Genomic DNA, 14826 nt, shown 5'->3' on the forward strand with positions numbered 1-14826 from the left:
ACTCGGGGTCCCCGGGCGGCCGGCGGCGCGGGGCATGCCGGGAGCTGTAGTCCACGGGCCCCTCCTGCACCGCCATCCCCGCCGCGACAGGACTACATTTCCCAGAGTCGCGGGCGCCGAATGGCGGCGGCCGGTGGCGCTGGGGAGTCGTGAGAGGCGGCTGCGGCTCCAGCGCTGACACCGGCACCAGGACCAGGTGAGGGGCCGCGGGTCTCGGGCTCGGGGCTCTTTTCCTCGCCCGCTGCCCTCGGGAGCTTGAGCCGGGACCTGTCGCTGGCCCGAGACCTGTCGCTGGCCCGAGACGTGGCGCTGGGCCATTAGGGGGAAATGGCGGTAGGGCCGGTGTTCCCGTTCAGCCGTCACTGGCTGTGGCAGGGAAGGAAAGGGCCAGATCTTCCGGATCTGCAGGGATCTCCCGGGTCCGGGAGGATCTCCCGGGTCCGGGAGGAGCAGGCCGGCGGTCGGGCTGTCCCGAAAGGGGGGCGGGCCGGGGTTCCCCCCAGCCGGTGGCCCGGCTGCTCCCCGGGGGACGGCAGGAGCCCCCCGCTCCCACACAGCCGGGTGGCCCCGGTACCTGTGGGATTGGAGCCCCTAGCCCTGAGGTGCCCTGTCCTCCATTACCGTGAAACCCCCGGGTCCTGCTTTGGAACACTTTTATTTCCCTTTAGGTAATGGTGTTTGACTTCCAAGTAGTTGTTTAACCACGCTCTTGCTTGGAGGCAGCTGCGTCTCAAAGGCTCTGCCTTGAGGTTCCCTTTATCGGTGTTTGAACAGCAGGGTTGCTGCAATGGTGTGAGTCAGCTGCAGCACTTGGAGCCAGTGCTTCCTGCATCCCAGCAAAGCTGCTCTGCCTTGCCTGTGCAAGTCCAGCACCACAAAAACAGCTGTGAGCTTCTGTAGATTCTTGCTCAAAATACCTGTTCTTTGTATTTGTATGAAGTTCACTTCATTTTCTGTGGGTCTTACATTTACTGCAAGAGGTGTTCAAGTCCTCCCTCAGTTCCTCTTTAAACCCCAAATTTGATCTTGAGCTATTTTCATGATCTCTCTTAGATCTGTGATTTTTCCTGAGATTGCCTAAATATGAGAGTTACTCATAAAAGAGTAGCATCATTTATTTGTCTGGTGTTGGGAAAAACTTGCTTTGTGGCATGAGAGGCTTTTGGGAATGACCTGTTTGTTAATTGATTTCCTGGCATTTGTTGCAGGAGCAGGATGTATACGCTGCTGTCAGGGCTCTATAAATACATGTTCCAGAGGGATGAGTACTGTGTCCTGATCCTGGGTTTGGACAATGCTGGTAAAACGGTAAGTGCTGTTTATCACCCCATGGAGGGCACACAGAGTTCTAAACATCCTCCAGGGATGAATCTTCCAACAAGGTCAACCTTCCTTCAGCTGTGTCCTGAGTTACTTTAGTGATGTCACATCAAACAATTAACTTTCCTCATTACTTAAATTTAGTACAAGCTTTCAGGGATGTGACTGAGGCTTTGGTAATCCCATAATCACCTATGATCCCTTCCTTCCTTGCTAAAATAGGGAGCAAGAAGAGTGTGGTGTGTCCAGAATTAGGTAGGGCAGTATCCGCTCTAGCAGGATTGTGCAGAAATGAAAAGGCAGCTTTGGGGTAGGATTACCCCAGCCAGTAAAATGTTTGACAGTAAATACTTAGTCTTGTTCTTTTTCAGACCTTCCTTGAACAAACTAAAACCCGATTTAACAAGAACTACAAAGGGATGAGTTTGTCCAAAATCACAACCACTGTAGGCTTAAACAGTAAGTAAATCCATGTGGAATTTTTTTGGCTTTCTTGCACAGTTAGTCAACAGCTGCTTTTTGTTTATGTGTAAGACTTCAGAAGGGCAGAATAGTTCCTGGATGCAGAGACTGAATCTCCCAACTGCCCAGTTCTTTTTGTAGACAATAAAGTAGACTGTCTTAGCTTAGGAGGAGAAACTCTTGAAGTATTAAAACTCCAGGTATCCTTTTTCAGCACTGTCCTCAGACTATATTTCCCTGGAGTGCATTCCTTGGCCCAGTTCTGGAATCATTTGCACTGATACTGCTCTGTATTTGTGATCACTCTGTGCAGGTTTTGCTCTGTGGTTGCAAGTAGCCTCTGCCTGTGATTTGTTCCCCCACAGGCCTGCCCCACCCCAGATTTCTGGGTGGGTGTGCAGGTTTCTGTGCTTTACAGCACCACAGTTTTCATTGGATTGCCCTCTCTTCCTTCCTTCTAGTTGGAACTATTGATGTTGGCAAAACTCGGCTGATGTTCTGGGACCTTGGTGGGCAGGAGGAGCTGCAGTCACTTTGGGACAAGGTTGGAGATGTGGTTTGGTTTCATTTGATTGATACAACTTGCCCAGAGAAGCTGTGGCTGCTCCATCTGAAGAGTTCAGAGCCAGGGGGGATGGAGCTCTGCTCAGCCTGATCTAGTGTGAGGTGTCCCTGCTCTTGATGAGATGCTTGGCCCTTTCCAACACAAACCATCCTGTGATTCCGCGATTTCTTTTAGAAGTGGTTTTGTCTCTTTTAGAACTGAACCACTACAGTCATTTGGTAATCACACAGGCTTATGGATACCCCCAGTATTTAACATTAACACTTTTGCAGAGATTCCACTATTTCTGTGCTTAATATTTGCATTATTGGTTACAGACAGCAGTTACAAACCAGATCTGGGCTTGTGCCGTAGAGATAAGCTTTGGGGGGACATAGGTGAGCTTTTCCACCTGGTGTGTTGATCAGGTCTGCAAACAGAGCAGGCAGCACAGGCTGTGCCTCCATTCTGTGCAGGCACACTGTGCATACAGCTGCCTCTAACTGGTTGATCTCCTCCACATGTACCAAATTAAAATCAAATCAGGAAGAGGAACAAGTGATCCTAGTGGATTGACACCAATATCTGTGTTCTCCTTCCAGTACTATGCTGAATCTCACGGGGTGATCTATGTTATTGACTCCACTGATGAGGAGAGGCTCTCTGAGTCCAAAAGAGCTTTTGGTAAGTACAGTGTGAACAAAATAGACCTGAAAGGTTGTATCAAATGAAACTGTAATGCAAGAAGGAGCCTCTGGCTTCACCCCTCTGTCCAGATAATCTGTGCCAGGCATTTGTACAAGTTCGAGAACTGGCTAAACCTGGTTTTGTTTCTGTCCTTTGTAGAGAAGATGATTACCAGTGAAGCTCTGGAAGGGGTTCCCATTCTGGTGTTGGCCAACAAGCAGGATGTAGAGGTAAAATATGGAGGATTTACGTAAATGAGCAAATAAGCCTTGGAAGGGTGAACTCTGCATTCGTGTTAAGTTTGTTCCACTGTCCTGAGCTGATCCTAAGGTACTTTCCCACCACTGGAAATAGTTGCTTTGAATTTAGTTGTGTTTTTTTCCTTTCTCCTCCAGCCCTTTTTCAGTGCCATGAAGGAGCTCTCTGCAGGCACATAGTTTTGAACTCTTTATGTAGACAGAACAAACTGCATAGCTATGGTGGCTTTTTCATGTACCGTGACTGGCTTTATTGATGCTGTTTTTTCCTGTTTATTCCAAAAAAAAATGTTTAGTGCACTTTGTTTATGCTGCTCTTTTAAAACCCAGGAATAGCACAACAGATGTATGTGAAGCAAATCATCCTTTCCCCATAACTGGATAAGATCTGTTCAATACAACACTTGTTTGTTTTAGAGCATTCCATCAGTGACAGCAGTGGATGGCAAGGAATGCTCTTTTCTGATAATACAATTTGAATTCTTTCCAGTGTATTCAGAAGTGTAAAGCTCTTGGTTTGGGTTTGACAGTTCGTGGGTGGTGCAGTGTTTAGGTGACACATCCCAGGCCATCCTTATCTCCCCCAGCATGGAAAGAAGAGAAGAGAGTGCCCAAGGTGGTCGTGGTGTTTTTAGTGTTTTCCTCCTGGAAATTGCACCTGGAATTCCAGGACTGCAGCTCCCGTGACCTGTCTCTAGATGGAGCCAGAGGCTTCCAGTAGGATTTGGAGCACAGCCCTGGCAGCTGGGCTCGGTCTCTGTTCCAAAGGATGCAAATACTTCTCTTCCTCTGGACTTTACACTTGCACTAGTGGTTGCATTTGTGGAAACACGTGAGACTTGCATAGAAATCACGTGGCTCTAAAGGAGGGTTTGGTTACACTTCATGAGTACAACACAGATGGGTTTTTGAATGATCAAATTTATCTAGTCTTAAAAATAAGAGAAATGTAATTCCATGTAAAAGCATGAGATCGAGACTGAACTCCTGATTTATGGTCCTGACTTTGCTGTGGTCTCTGGAATGTGGGGAAATGGTCTGTCCTGTGGAAACCAGAATATTGGCTCTCAGATTTCTGTGCAACCCCACAGCTTTTCTGCAGGGAGCAGCCTGCACTCTTGCCTTGACCTGTTGAGCATAAGCTCCAAGCAGTGACCTGGAAAGTTGTTCCAGTTTCTCTTTTGGTTGTATATGCATATTTTGTTACAGGCTGCACATACTGGCTCTTCTGACACTCTAGCCAGACTAAAGACAAGTAATTGGACAAGTGGGTTTCTTTAAATTACTAGAAATAGGTATTTGGAACAGGCTTTCAAAAGAAAATCTGACTTCTTGCCCCCTTTGGAGGGTCCAAGACCAGCTCACAGACTTGGTGCCTTCAAGCAGTTGTAGAGCTACAACAAGAGATTAGCAAAACTAAACCCACTGTAGGATTGCCTGTTTGTAAGAAGTACCTGCAGAGGATATTTAGAGATCCACTCCTACAAAAAGATCTTGGATATGGACCCAGCAAAGAGACATCAATGCTATTAACAAATCACTAAGGGGATTATAGCTTATTTTTCAGTAATTATTGAGGTTCACTTAAACAAGGTTGAGAAAAACTCAGTAGCCTGTTTCTCTTCCCCTGATTTAGCAGAATGAAAGACCTCTGAAATAAAACTGATAATTAGCAGAGATTTTTCTGCTCTGGTTCTCCAGACATAAAACTGTAGTAGGAAATTCTCACCAGCATCCCTCTGTCCTGAATCATGATAAGGGAGGAGAAGTGGTATCTTAACCTTGCGGGTATTTGGAGGTGAAGGATAATTCTTGATGTCTGTAGAGGCCAGCAGGAGGCTTGTGATCAAATACATCAGAAATAGTATATCTGACATTGTTTGGTTTTTAAGTTTACATTATGTTATTAAGATAACAAAAGTGCTGATGCATTTTTGAAATTGCATCAAGTGTTAAGAATTCTGCTGTGAACCCCAGGGTACATTGTGTCCTCTCAGCACTGACAATCATGAATGGTATTTGGTCATTCCAGGGGATAAAATACAGTTTTTGACTGCAAAACACCAATTCTAATTCTCACAATACTGAATGTGATATTTTATGGTATCAGGAGAATGCTCTGTATTCAGCAGGGGCTTCAAAATTGGATTATTTTATAAGTAATTTAAAAACTGAGTCAAATGTGTGTTGGAGGAAGGAATTTGTTTGGGCTTTTAAAGGAACTGTTTCTTTGTAGGAGAAATAAAATATCTAATATATACTAATCAGAATTAACTCCCTTTCAACTCAGAATGCCACTTTTGAAAATATGGTTTATTGCAGAAGAAACAGCAAAATAAGAATTGATATTTGCTGTTTTGATGTGAATGCAGCTGTTGAAAGGTTTACACAAGGTATATATTTCTAAGCTTTACAATGAACTATTACAATTTGAGGATAGAATGGCTCATTATGCAACACTGTTCAAAATACTGGAAAAACATGACCTGTCAAAAACTGCATCTGAAATTTAACAATCTGAAAATTACTGGGTGCCGTATGATGACCCATGGCTGGGAGGAAGTTTTGTCATCCTCATCTAAAGATAAATTTTGGAAATTTAATTTGAAATCTCCAGAATGTTGAAAAGCCTCCTTGTGCCTTTGGAAAATGTGAGGAGTCATGTTGGGTAGCAGAATACTCATTTCCACATTTCCACATGGTTGCTAGAAATCAGACCTTCTGCATGAAAGCCATTCTGCTTTCCAGCTGAAGACCTACCACAGCTTCCCTGTAAAATTAGTTTTAGTTTAAATAAAATGGTTTAAATTGAGCTATACTATTCCATCTTTAAATTTAAAGCAGCTTGAATTCTAATTTAAAGCAAGCTTATAAAAAGGGTAGCCCCTCAGCATAGGTCAGGTGAGTTAGACATTTTGTGAAATGGTTTTATTTAGGCAATCCACCTTGCAGTTCTTTCTGTTTTAGTTCCGTTCTGATGGTTGATTACTCTTGAGATGACTGAAGAGCCTCTGCTTGAGGTTTTATCCATGCTTCCTGGTTTTATCCTGACAGGAGACCAGGCACCAGCATTGTCTTTGCTCCAGTGGATTTGGGAAATGGGCAAAGGCTCTACAATGCAGCCTTTTTTTGGCTAAAACTTGCCTTGCTGTTTGATAGATTTTTAGGTGTGCCATTGCTGATTTTTACTTTGGGTATTGCAATTCTGAACCCTTCATATCAGGAATTTGGTTCAGTCCTGGCTAGATTATGCCTGGAGGAGCCTTCATCAAAAGATGTTTTACAGTGTGTTATTTTGGGGAAGCTGAGATGGAAATCTGGTTCGTCATGTGTTTTGTGTGAGGTTCCTGTGAACTGGGTAAGAGATAACATCATTCCTGAAAGGTCACTGTGGACTGTGTTATTGTAATGGAGCACTGCTGATGTGATCACAGATCCAGCTTCCCTTCTTTGCCTTTGGCTTATGTGTTTGCAGCTGAGAAACAAAACACATGTGTAAACAAATGCTTTGTAATGTGCCTGGGGAGAAGGGGAACTTGGAAGCCACAGCTGACATTTTCCCTTGAGCATGAGAAGCTCAGATGCCCCTTGCTGAGCTGATGCATAATCTGCTTCATGCCCTGCTGTCACATGAGATTCCAGTTCATGGCTTTCCCTGGAACACTAAAACAGGGCATGGATAGTTTGGTGTTACCCTTCTGCTGTGCTGCTCTACTTCATCCCAAGGGGAAAAAAAATAACGTTTCTCAAAACAGGATTGGTGATGCAGTGGCATCCTGCTGTGACAATGTGAATGGTGCAAAGTCTCCTCAAGCAAAACTCTTTCTGATGAAACTCTTTCTTTCCATGGAAAGCCATGGCTGGGGAGCTCTGTGAAAGGTGAGGCAGGCCACAGCTCTACCAGAAAGTGGGAAAGGGAAGTTATAACAGTGGTTTATACTGGGAGATAAAAATTGTAATTGTCAGCTACACTGGGAAAAGTGGACTGTTAAAGCCTTCAAGGATGGGCAAGGTGCAGGATGTGGGTTCTCTGTGCTGCTGGGTATGTGCAGGTGTCTGCTGGTGGTGCTGGGAAGTTCATTTCCTGATTGCTTTGTGCAGGTAGAAGTTGAGGAATCAAGGACAGCATGATTGTACTCTCTGTTGTTACTTCATATCTTCAACACTTTATCTGGTTTATTTTAAAATACTTTATATCATCATTCAGAAAAGGAGAAGGAAAGGGTGGACTCAAGAAGAAGAAAAGGATATACTCAAAAGTATATAATTATACAATGGTATTAAACTCTGAAAAGCTTAAAGTATATTTCAAGAAACAATTGCTCAATTTCAGCTGCCTTGAGATTTAACCTTCCTACTGCCAAGTATCAAGACTGAAAACAACAAAGATGTGAAAAATAGCTCAAATTACTGGCTTGCAGCTCCTTTTCCTTCCCAGCTATTGGGTAATTGACTTGTCCAGAGCTTTGTGTTAAATCAGGAAGCATTTGGACCATTCTTACTGGGCAGTGGACACCACACCAGGCTAAGGGAGCAGCTTTTACAAACCAGTAGAGAATGGTTGGTTGGTTGGTTGTAATCACTTGCCCATCTTCCAGACCTACTGGTTTGAATTCCAGCCCCAAGTTCAGTCTGACTCCTTCTAAAGTTAGTAATTGTTGTTGTTATTTTTTTAAAACTAACTGTTTATCCTGTGGCTGACAGCTCATCTATATGAACTGCACGTTTTTCGCATGTCAGAAGTTCTGACCTAAATTGTTGAGGCTTTTATGGAATGATGGCAGTAATGGTTTTGGATAGTTTCCAGGTCATTGATTGAAAGGGCAACTTTTAAATGCAGCTGAGGTCATAAAAAAGTACAGTCGTCAAAAGTTGCACAGGTAACAGAGTCAAGGGCACTGGGTGTATTAATTGGGTGTTGTTAAACTCCTTGCAAGCAATTTCTTAAGATCCCTTCCTATGTATAAGCAATGAAATCTACTTCTGTTGTCCATAAATATTTCTTTTGTTTAATTTCTCCAGAATCAGTGTTTTGCAAATGGATGGCTGGTGACATTAATTTTCATATTTCCGTTCTCTCAGAGTTTACGTCTGCTTGGCCAATCCTCAGCACTCACAAGGGTCCAGTTTGGCATTTGTGTAAACATTTGTCCAAAACACATATGTGGGCCTGACAGAAGGTTTGAAACACGTATTTGAGACGTGTTGAAAGTCCAGAATGTCGTTACAGAGAGAAGGAAAGGTGGACTCATTGCCAGCTGAAGTGCTTAAATTTCTTGTCCAGGTCTTTTGAGGAAAAAATGAGCACTGAGTGCTCAGGGAGGTGCAAGTCCAGACTCCAGTGGGGCAGGTTTGCTTTTGTTGTAGCTTTAAGATTTTTGTGGTGACACCATGATTTATGTGAGTAAAGTAATCCAGTGGTTTACTGGGGGGTTATGGTTTGTGGTGTTGTTCCCAGCAGCCTCCTGGCAGCCTCACAGAAGCACAGGACCTGCAGGGGGTCAAGAGCACAATGATATCAGGTATCAGTGCATTCAGTGCTGCCAGTGTTTCCTCTGAATGCAAACAGACAAGTGCTGGTGGGGCATGGCTGTAATGCCAAGGAATGTGCTGAGAACTGAGGAAAAATCACAGCTTGTTTTGTGAGAGTGCCCAGGATGCTGGCAAGGAGTCATCTGGGCTTGTGGCAGGGACACTGTTTCAAAAGGCTTCGTAAATATTAAAGCTCTTGTGTCCTGGTAAATACAAGCTGTTGAGCAGCTTGGAAGGGATATCCTTAGAGGGTGCAGGTTGTGCTCATTTTCAGGACTATTTGCTTAGAACTTTGCAGATTAAGGATGAGGAAAGTGTGGCAGTGTGTGCGTACTGTCAACAAACAATATTCTCTTGGGTGGAAAAAGAATATGTTCATTTCTTTGGAATGCAAAGGGGTGAATTTGCTCTGTTGGTGGGTGAGTGGGTTTAACTCACAGCATTGCCATCCTGACTGAAGCAGGACTACAGCTATGGTAGCATTCATTGTGGAAGAAAGTCACCATGTGACACAGCACAAACAAGCTCTACTGTGGTTCCCTTTGCAGACCTGTCTGTCAATACCTGATATCAAGACAGCATTTAGTGACTGCATTAACAAGATTGGAAAGAGAGACTGCCTGACACAAGCCTGCTCAGCCCTTACTGGGTGAGTATGAGAATCAGTAGACTGAGAATTGGTTGACTGAGCAGCTGTGGGGTGTCACACACAGAGCAGCACTACAGGAGTTATTAAGCTTTGAAAGGGAGCTGTGCTTCCTTCCAGCACTGACAGACACTTGTTCAAGAACCTTGGACTTGCACCAGCTCAGTAACTTCATCTGTAAATCCTGCCTATAAAACAGTGGAAATGTACTGCTGGCTGAGCACAGCAGGACTTGGAGGCGTATTTGTTGTCCTGTATCATCCCTTCTCCTTACACAATAATCCTTGCAGATGCTGGTTTGCTACAGCTTCTGGCTTTGAGGTTAGACGTCAGTTGAAAATGCAGCTGCTGATGCCTCTGCCAGAGAAACGGATAGTGCTTCACTGCTGCTGCCATAATTATATTTCTGCTTGCATATGCTTTGGCATGCAGATGAGCTTTGTGATGGGGATGATATCACAGTCTCCAGGAGTCCTCTTACATGGGGATGCCTGTGGTTTAAAATACGATGACTAAAACAGACCCTAATTTGGGCTTGTGCAACTGCATGCCATGACCAACCCGCTGGATTCTTGATATCTCAGCATCATTATTGCATATTGAGACTTGCAGTACTTTGGGTCATTGCACTTTCAGTTCTTTAAATGAAGAGTGCTACTTGGCATAAGTCAAAAGTTTTGTTCCAGGTGGTGGAAATACTCCTGGCTGAATTACTGCCTGGGCTAAATCTAGAGCTTGGAAATTTTTTCCATGTTATCATACAAGCTACTGCAAAGGATAACAAGAATTTCTTGAACTGTGAAAAAAATCTCTTGTCTGCATTGCTACAAATCACATGCCATTAAGCAGGTGAATGGCCACAAGAACAATGTTCAAGCACTGACTGGAAGAGAAGTACTAGATAATAACCTTATGAAAAACAACCTTTTCAGTTGTGTGGGGTTTTTTGTTGGTTTGGTTGTTTGTTTGGGGTTTTTTTTGGTACAAACATTTCTAGTTTTGATTTGTGTAGAATTTCCTTTCAAAATTCCAGTTTGAGCTTGCACTAAAAGAATAAATAACTCTTGGAAGTCATGGTTGGGGAGCTGTGCAGACCAGCAAGGTGGTGACTTGCTTGGCAGCCCCAGCACAGATGATTACAGAAAGCTGGAACTGGGGTTGCAAGATCTTATATAATATGAGGTTTCTGACAAAATAACCTCAAACCAGCTGTCAGGTGGGTTTGATGCTTATTCATCCCCAATTTCCACAGAGTTGGTGACTAAGTTGGGCGTAGACTTGCACAGACACCAGAAAAATACAGGATGGAGGTATATATTGCTGAGCTAAAAGAAATCAGATCCCTATTGTTTGCCTGCATGAGAAATAATATAGAAATGCCAACAAAAAACTGTGAGATGAGTAGAGCCCTTCCTCATGTTAGGGCTCATTTAGGGCCTATATGATCCATGTTTCTGTTCTTGGCTGCTTCTTGCTGTTGGTTTATTTTAAAACCTCGTCTGTTTATTTCCTTAGCAAAGGGGTGAACGAAGGGATTGAGTGGATGGTGAAGTGCGTGGTGAGGAACATCCACCGCCCCCCAAGGAAGAAGGACATCACGTAGGAACCCCCAGCCAGCCAGCCATGGACAATCTCTTTCCACACATTTTTGTGTTCCCTTTAAAGAAGGTGATCCACTGGATTCCTATTACACCTGATTCTTTCCTAAGTTTGGAGACAAATTCTCGCTTTCTGTGTCTAAAAAAGACTTGAGCCAAGGATTCCAACTGGGTGGGGGGTGGGAATCTCTTACATTAAGTATTGTCATTGGCCTCAGAGCATCCTATGTAGCAACTTACACGTTGTTGCCAATGCAAAGGATTTAATTTTCTACTATCTTACTTTGTGATTCCTGATTTGTTACTCTGAAAGGCTGGAGGCCGGTGACATGAAGGAATTCCTGAAGGAAATGTGTAGGTGAATGTGGAAGGGGAGGAGCAGCCTGGGGAATGGCTGTTCCTCCTAACTGCAAAGGTCCTTGCTGCTCCAGCCCCAAGTTCCTGCAGGGTGTTACAGGCCCTGTTATGCTGCTGTTTGTGTAGTGGGGAGAGACAGCGTTGATTAGGACTTGATTTCCACTGGGGGTGTTGATTCATAACTTTGACCTGTGATAGAAGCAGATGTGGAAACCATCAACCATCAACCAGCAACTGCACTGTGGTCATTGGATCATGGAATTGTTAAGGCTGGAGAAGACCTCATCCAACCCAACTGCGCTGGTTGAAATGGATTCCTACCAGGACACGGATTCCAGAAGCACTGCCTTGCTCTGACTGCCAGTCTCTTTGTGCATTGTCTTTAATCCTAAGAGTAATTGGGATCTTCTGTAACTGGAGTGAATCAAGGCCCTCTCTGTGATCTTTCTAAGCTGAAAACAACCTCTAGGCAGGGAGAAATCAGTATGCAATAAAGCTTCCTACTTATTTGAACTTCCCTGGCTGAAACAATGGTATTTGGAATAGCAGTACTTAGCCCTTAGGGGGGTTTTGGAAATGTGGGAAAAAACAAAAAGGCAGGACTCAAAAGACAAACAGTGCTCCATGCTTACGTCACCTACACAGCTAGATCTGCTGATATATCACTATCATTTCCCTGAATATGAGGTTTTATGTGAATTTCATGGTGGTTTGGCAATGGGTATTGCTCCTCTGTTGTTTTGTTTACTCCTGGCACTGGTGAATGTTCTGTGCTGTTTGCTGACATAATGAAGGGCCATTATTCAAGCTGTACTTGAGCCAGTCCATAGTATTTGTTTAAAGTCTCTTAGTTGGCATCTGTCATAGAACTTTGTGCTAAATTTTCTGCATGGAACTCATTGCAGATGTTTTTTGAGAGAGAACATCATTCATTCTCTCACATTTTGGTCAAAGCACAAAGGCAGCTAGGCTGTGTCATTAAGCTCATGAAGTCAGTGGAAATAATTTCAAACTGAAGAGCAGAATCTTTGCTTCTCAGTAAGAGAAGTAAGGTTCCTTCAGACCGAGTGACTCGGTCATATTTCTTGTGTGTTCTGTGAATGTGGAGGATCCCTTGGAGATCACTCACCCACTCTAGGAAGTGGCACTTTTGTTGGGTGCTGCATGTGATGCAGGGCTGAGATTTTCAAGAGTACTAAAGTTTTGGAGAACCAATGGCCCGTGATTATCAGGAGCATCTCTCTCACTGGGCTCTTGGGAAACACTTGGAAAACCTGAGTGTTTTCAGGGTGACTTTGTGGCCCTGGCTGTTTCGGTTGGCAGAGTTGTACTGAATTAAACTGAAGATGTAAAACAGTAACTAATGGACAAAAGTACCTTGCTGAGAGTCAAAACACTTTCATCAAGTAGCTTGAAATGTCTGTTCTTTGAGACACAAGGGGTTTTCCAAGATTTCCACATACTGCTTTCAGATCTCTTGCTCTCTTTTTCCTCTGGGAAACCAGAAAGGACAAAACAGTTTCTAGACACAGACTGTTTTGTAGTCTGTATCAGCAGGGGGTCTTAAAGCCAATGTTTTGACCTCAGGATTCCAAGTTCTCTGGTGTGGGAGAGTCCTTTTCCCAGAGAAGTGGCCCAGCTGGGATAGGTATGTATGAGTGTGCTCTGGCCACAACAAATCAGGGAGGATTTCTCTGAAACCACCAGTATGAAGTTCACTCTCAATTCCAAGTGACCTTTCACAGCAGTATTGCAGCAGATGGGACAATTTTTTATATTTTGATCATATATTTTGAAATTTAATGATTGGTCACTTTTTATACTTACAGGAAACACAGACTTATTTGAAATGCTTTTTTTTTTTTTTTTTTTTTGTTTTTGTTTTTGTTTTTGTTTCAAGTCATCCCTCTACCAGACCTTAAACAAAGCAAGAATATTTCTGAACTCAAAGTTCAAATTTAGTCAATTTTCCAGATTTTTGATACATTTGCATTGGACCTGTTTTGCCCATGCCTGTTCACAGCAATGAAATTGCCTAAAGAGCTGCTTTATCTTCCCAAGAGGGAACAGATTGATCACCTGGACTTTGCAATCCCTGTTTTGTTTGGCATGCTGTCCATGAGATAGAGGTAAGAGTTCAATAACTTCAGCAGAGAATCCCACTTGCCTTATTTGAACATTGGCAGCTGATTACATTTCTCTCACCCATCTGGAATTTCCTATGCAAACATTGAATAGTTGGTAGCAGCAGGAGGCAAGAGCTAAAAAAAACACTTCTAAAGCATTTAGAATCCCAGTGAATCTCTTGAGTCCCAGTGCTGCCTGTGTGCTGACAGTTCCATCTTCATTTGGAACTCTGGAAGAACACAGAGTAGATGAATTACAGCACATCTGGCTGGTCTGACCTAGTCCCATCCTCACACAAGGCAGCAGTGACGTGTGGGTCTGCGCTGCAGTGCTGAGGTCAGAGCTCATCCCACTTTCCACAACATTCTGTCCCAAAGAACCAGGGAGAGCGCCAAGACAAATCAGACCCAGCCTCAGAGTAAGTCCAGCATCTTAGTCCAGTCTCTGGCTGCTAACATCTGTCTCAGAAGGTGGAGCAAAGAGACTCTTCAGGCTCTGTGCCCCCAGCCACCCTTCCTGCTCGGCGAAACTGAAATCAAGCCATCAGCAAGAAGTGGACTTAATATCCAGTGTTACAGGATGGTTTTATTGCTAACTGAGCTATTTTTAGTCTTCCTTATCATCCTGCTTGTGTACCGCTCACACATCCAGCAATTCCAGCAGCTTGTTTAGGGAAAGGATCTGCAGTTACACTGCAGGTCACAATCTTGAATGAGTCTTTTCAGCTGTGATGTTTTAGCTGTGTATGAGATTGTTGGATTAGTCATGATTTCCAGAAGTCTTCTTGATTAACTGACTCTGACCTACTACTGCAGGTTTGGAAACGTAAGGCTCAGCTAGAAACCTGCCTAAAGTACTTCTGGAACATTCTGGATTGATCTAGGCATTTCACTGGATTTTTAACAGTGTCCTGGGATGTCTTTCCTGGAAAATGGTGTCAAAGAGAGAACTTCTAGACAACGTCAGAGTGGTTAGTGGTTGCACTTGACAAATAACCCTTTAAATTAAAAAATCTGTTTAATGTGGATGGTAATTCCTGACAGCCACAGCCAGCAGTGTCCACACATGAAGGACAGTAGATTCTGCCTCTGCTGCTGCTCCTCAGCTTTTACCCAATGCAGCACCACAAGCTCAGTTTGCCTTTGGCTTTGGGGCTGTTTTCAGATTCCTGAGTATTTGTCTATAGATTTCCCTAACCAATTTGAACAATTAATGAAAACAGGCTGAATTTCCCCTGCCATGCAACCAGATTCTAGGCTGGGTGACCTCTCAAAATTCCCTCCTGGCATAGTTTTC

The 14826-nt window shown here is 43.8% G+C and overlaps 1 protein-coding gene across 1 annotated transcript; it reads left to right on the forward strand.

Annotated features, from left to right (window-relative positions):
- Positions 1-56: 56 nt before the first annotated feature.
- ARFRP1 (ADP ribosylation factor related protein 1) lies at positions 57-11916 on the forward strand. The gene is made up of 8 exons (XM_063404372.1): positions 57-196; positions 1209-1308; positions 1692-1779; positions 2244-2326; positions 2929-3010; positions 3173-3243; positions 9351-9451; positions 10964-11916. Exons 2-8 carry the CDS (start codon positions 1216-1218, stop codon positions 11049-11051), a joined length of 606 nt encoding a protein of 201 aa, XP_063260442.1. The 5' UTR covers positions 57-196; positions 1209-1215; the 3' UTR covers positions 11052-11916.
- The last annotated feature ends 2910 nt before the right edge of the window (positions 11917-14826 follow it).

This window comes from Prinia subflava, chromosome 8 (assembly GCF_021018805.1).
Source record: "Prinia subflava isolate CZ2003 ecotype Zambia chromosome 8, Cam_Psub_1.2, whole genome shotgun sequence".
Taxonomy (NCBI): Eukaryota; Metazoa; Chordata; class Aves; order Passeriformes; family Cisticolidae; genus Prinia; species Prinia subflava.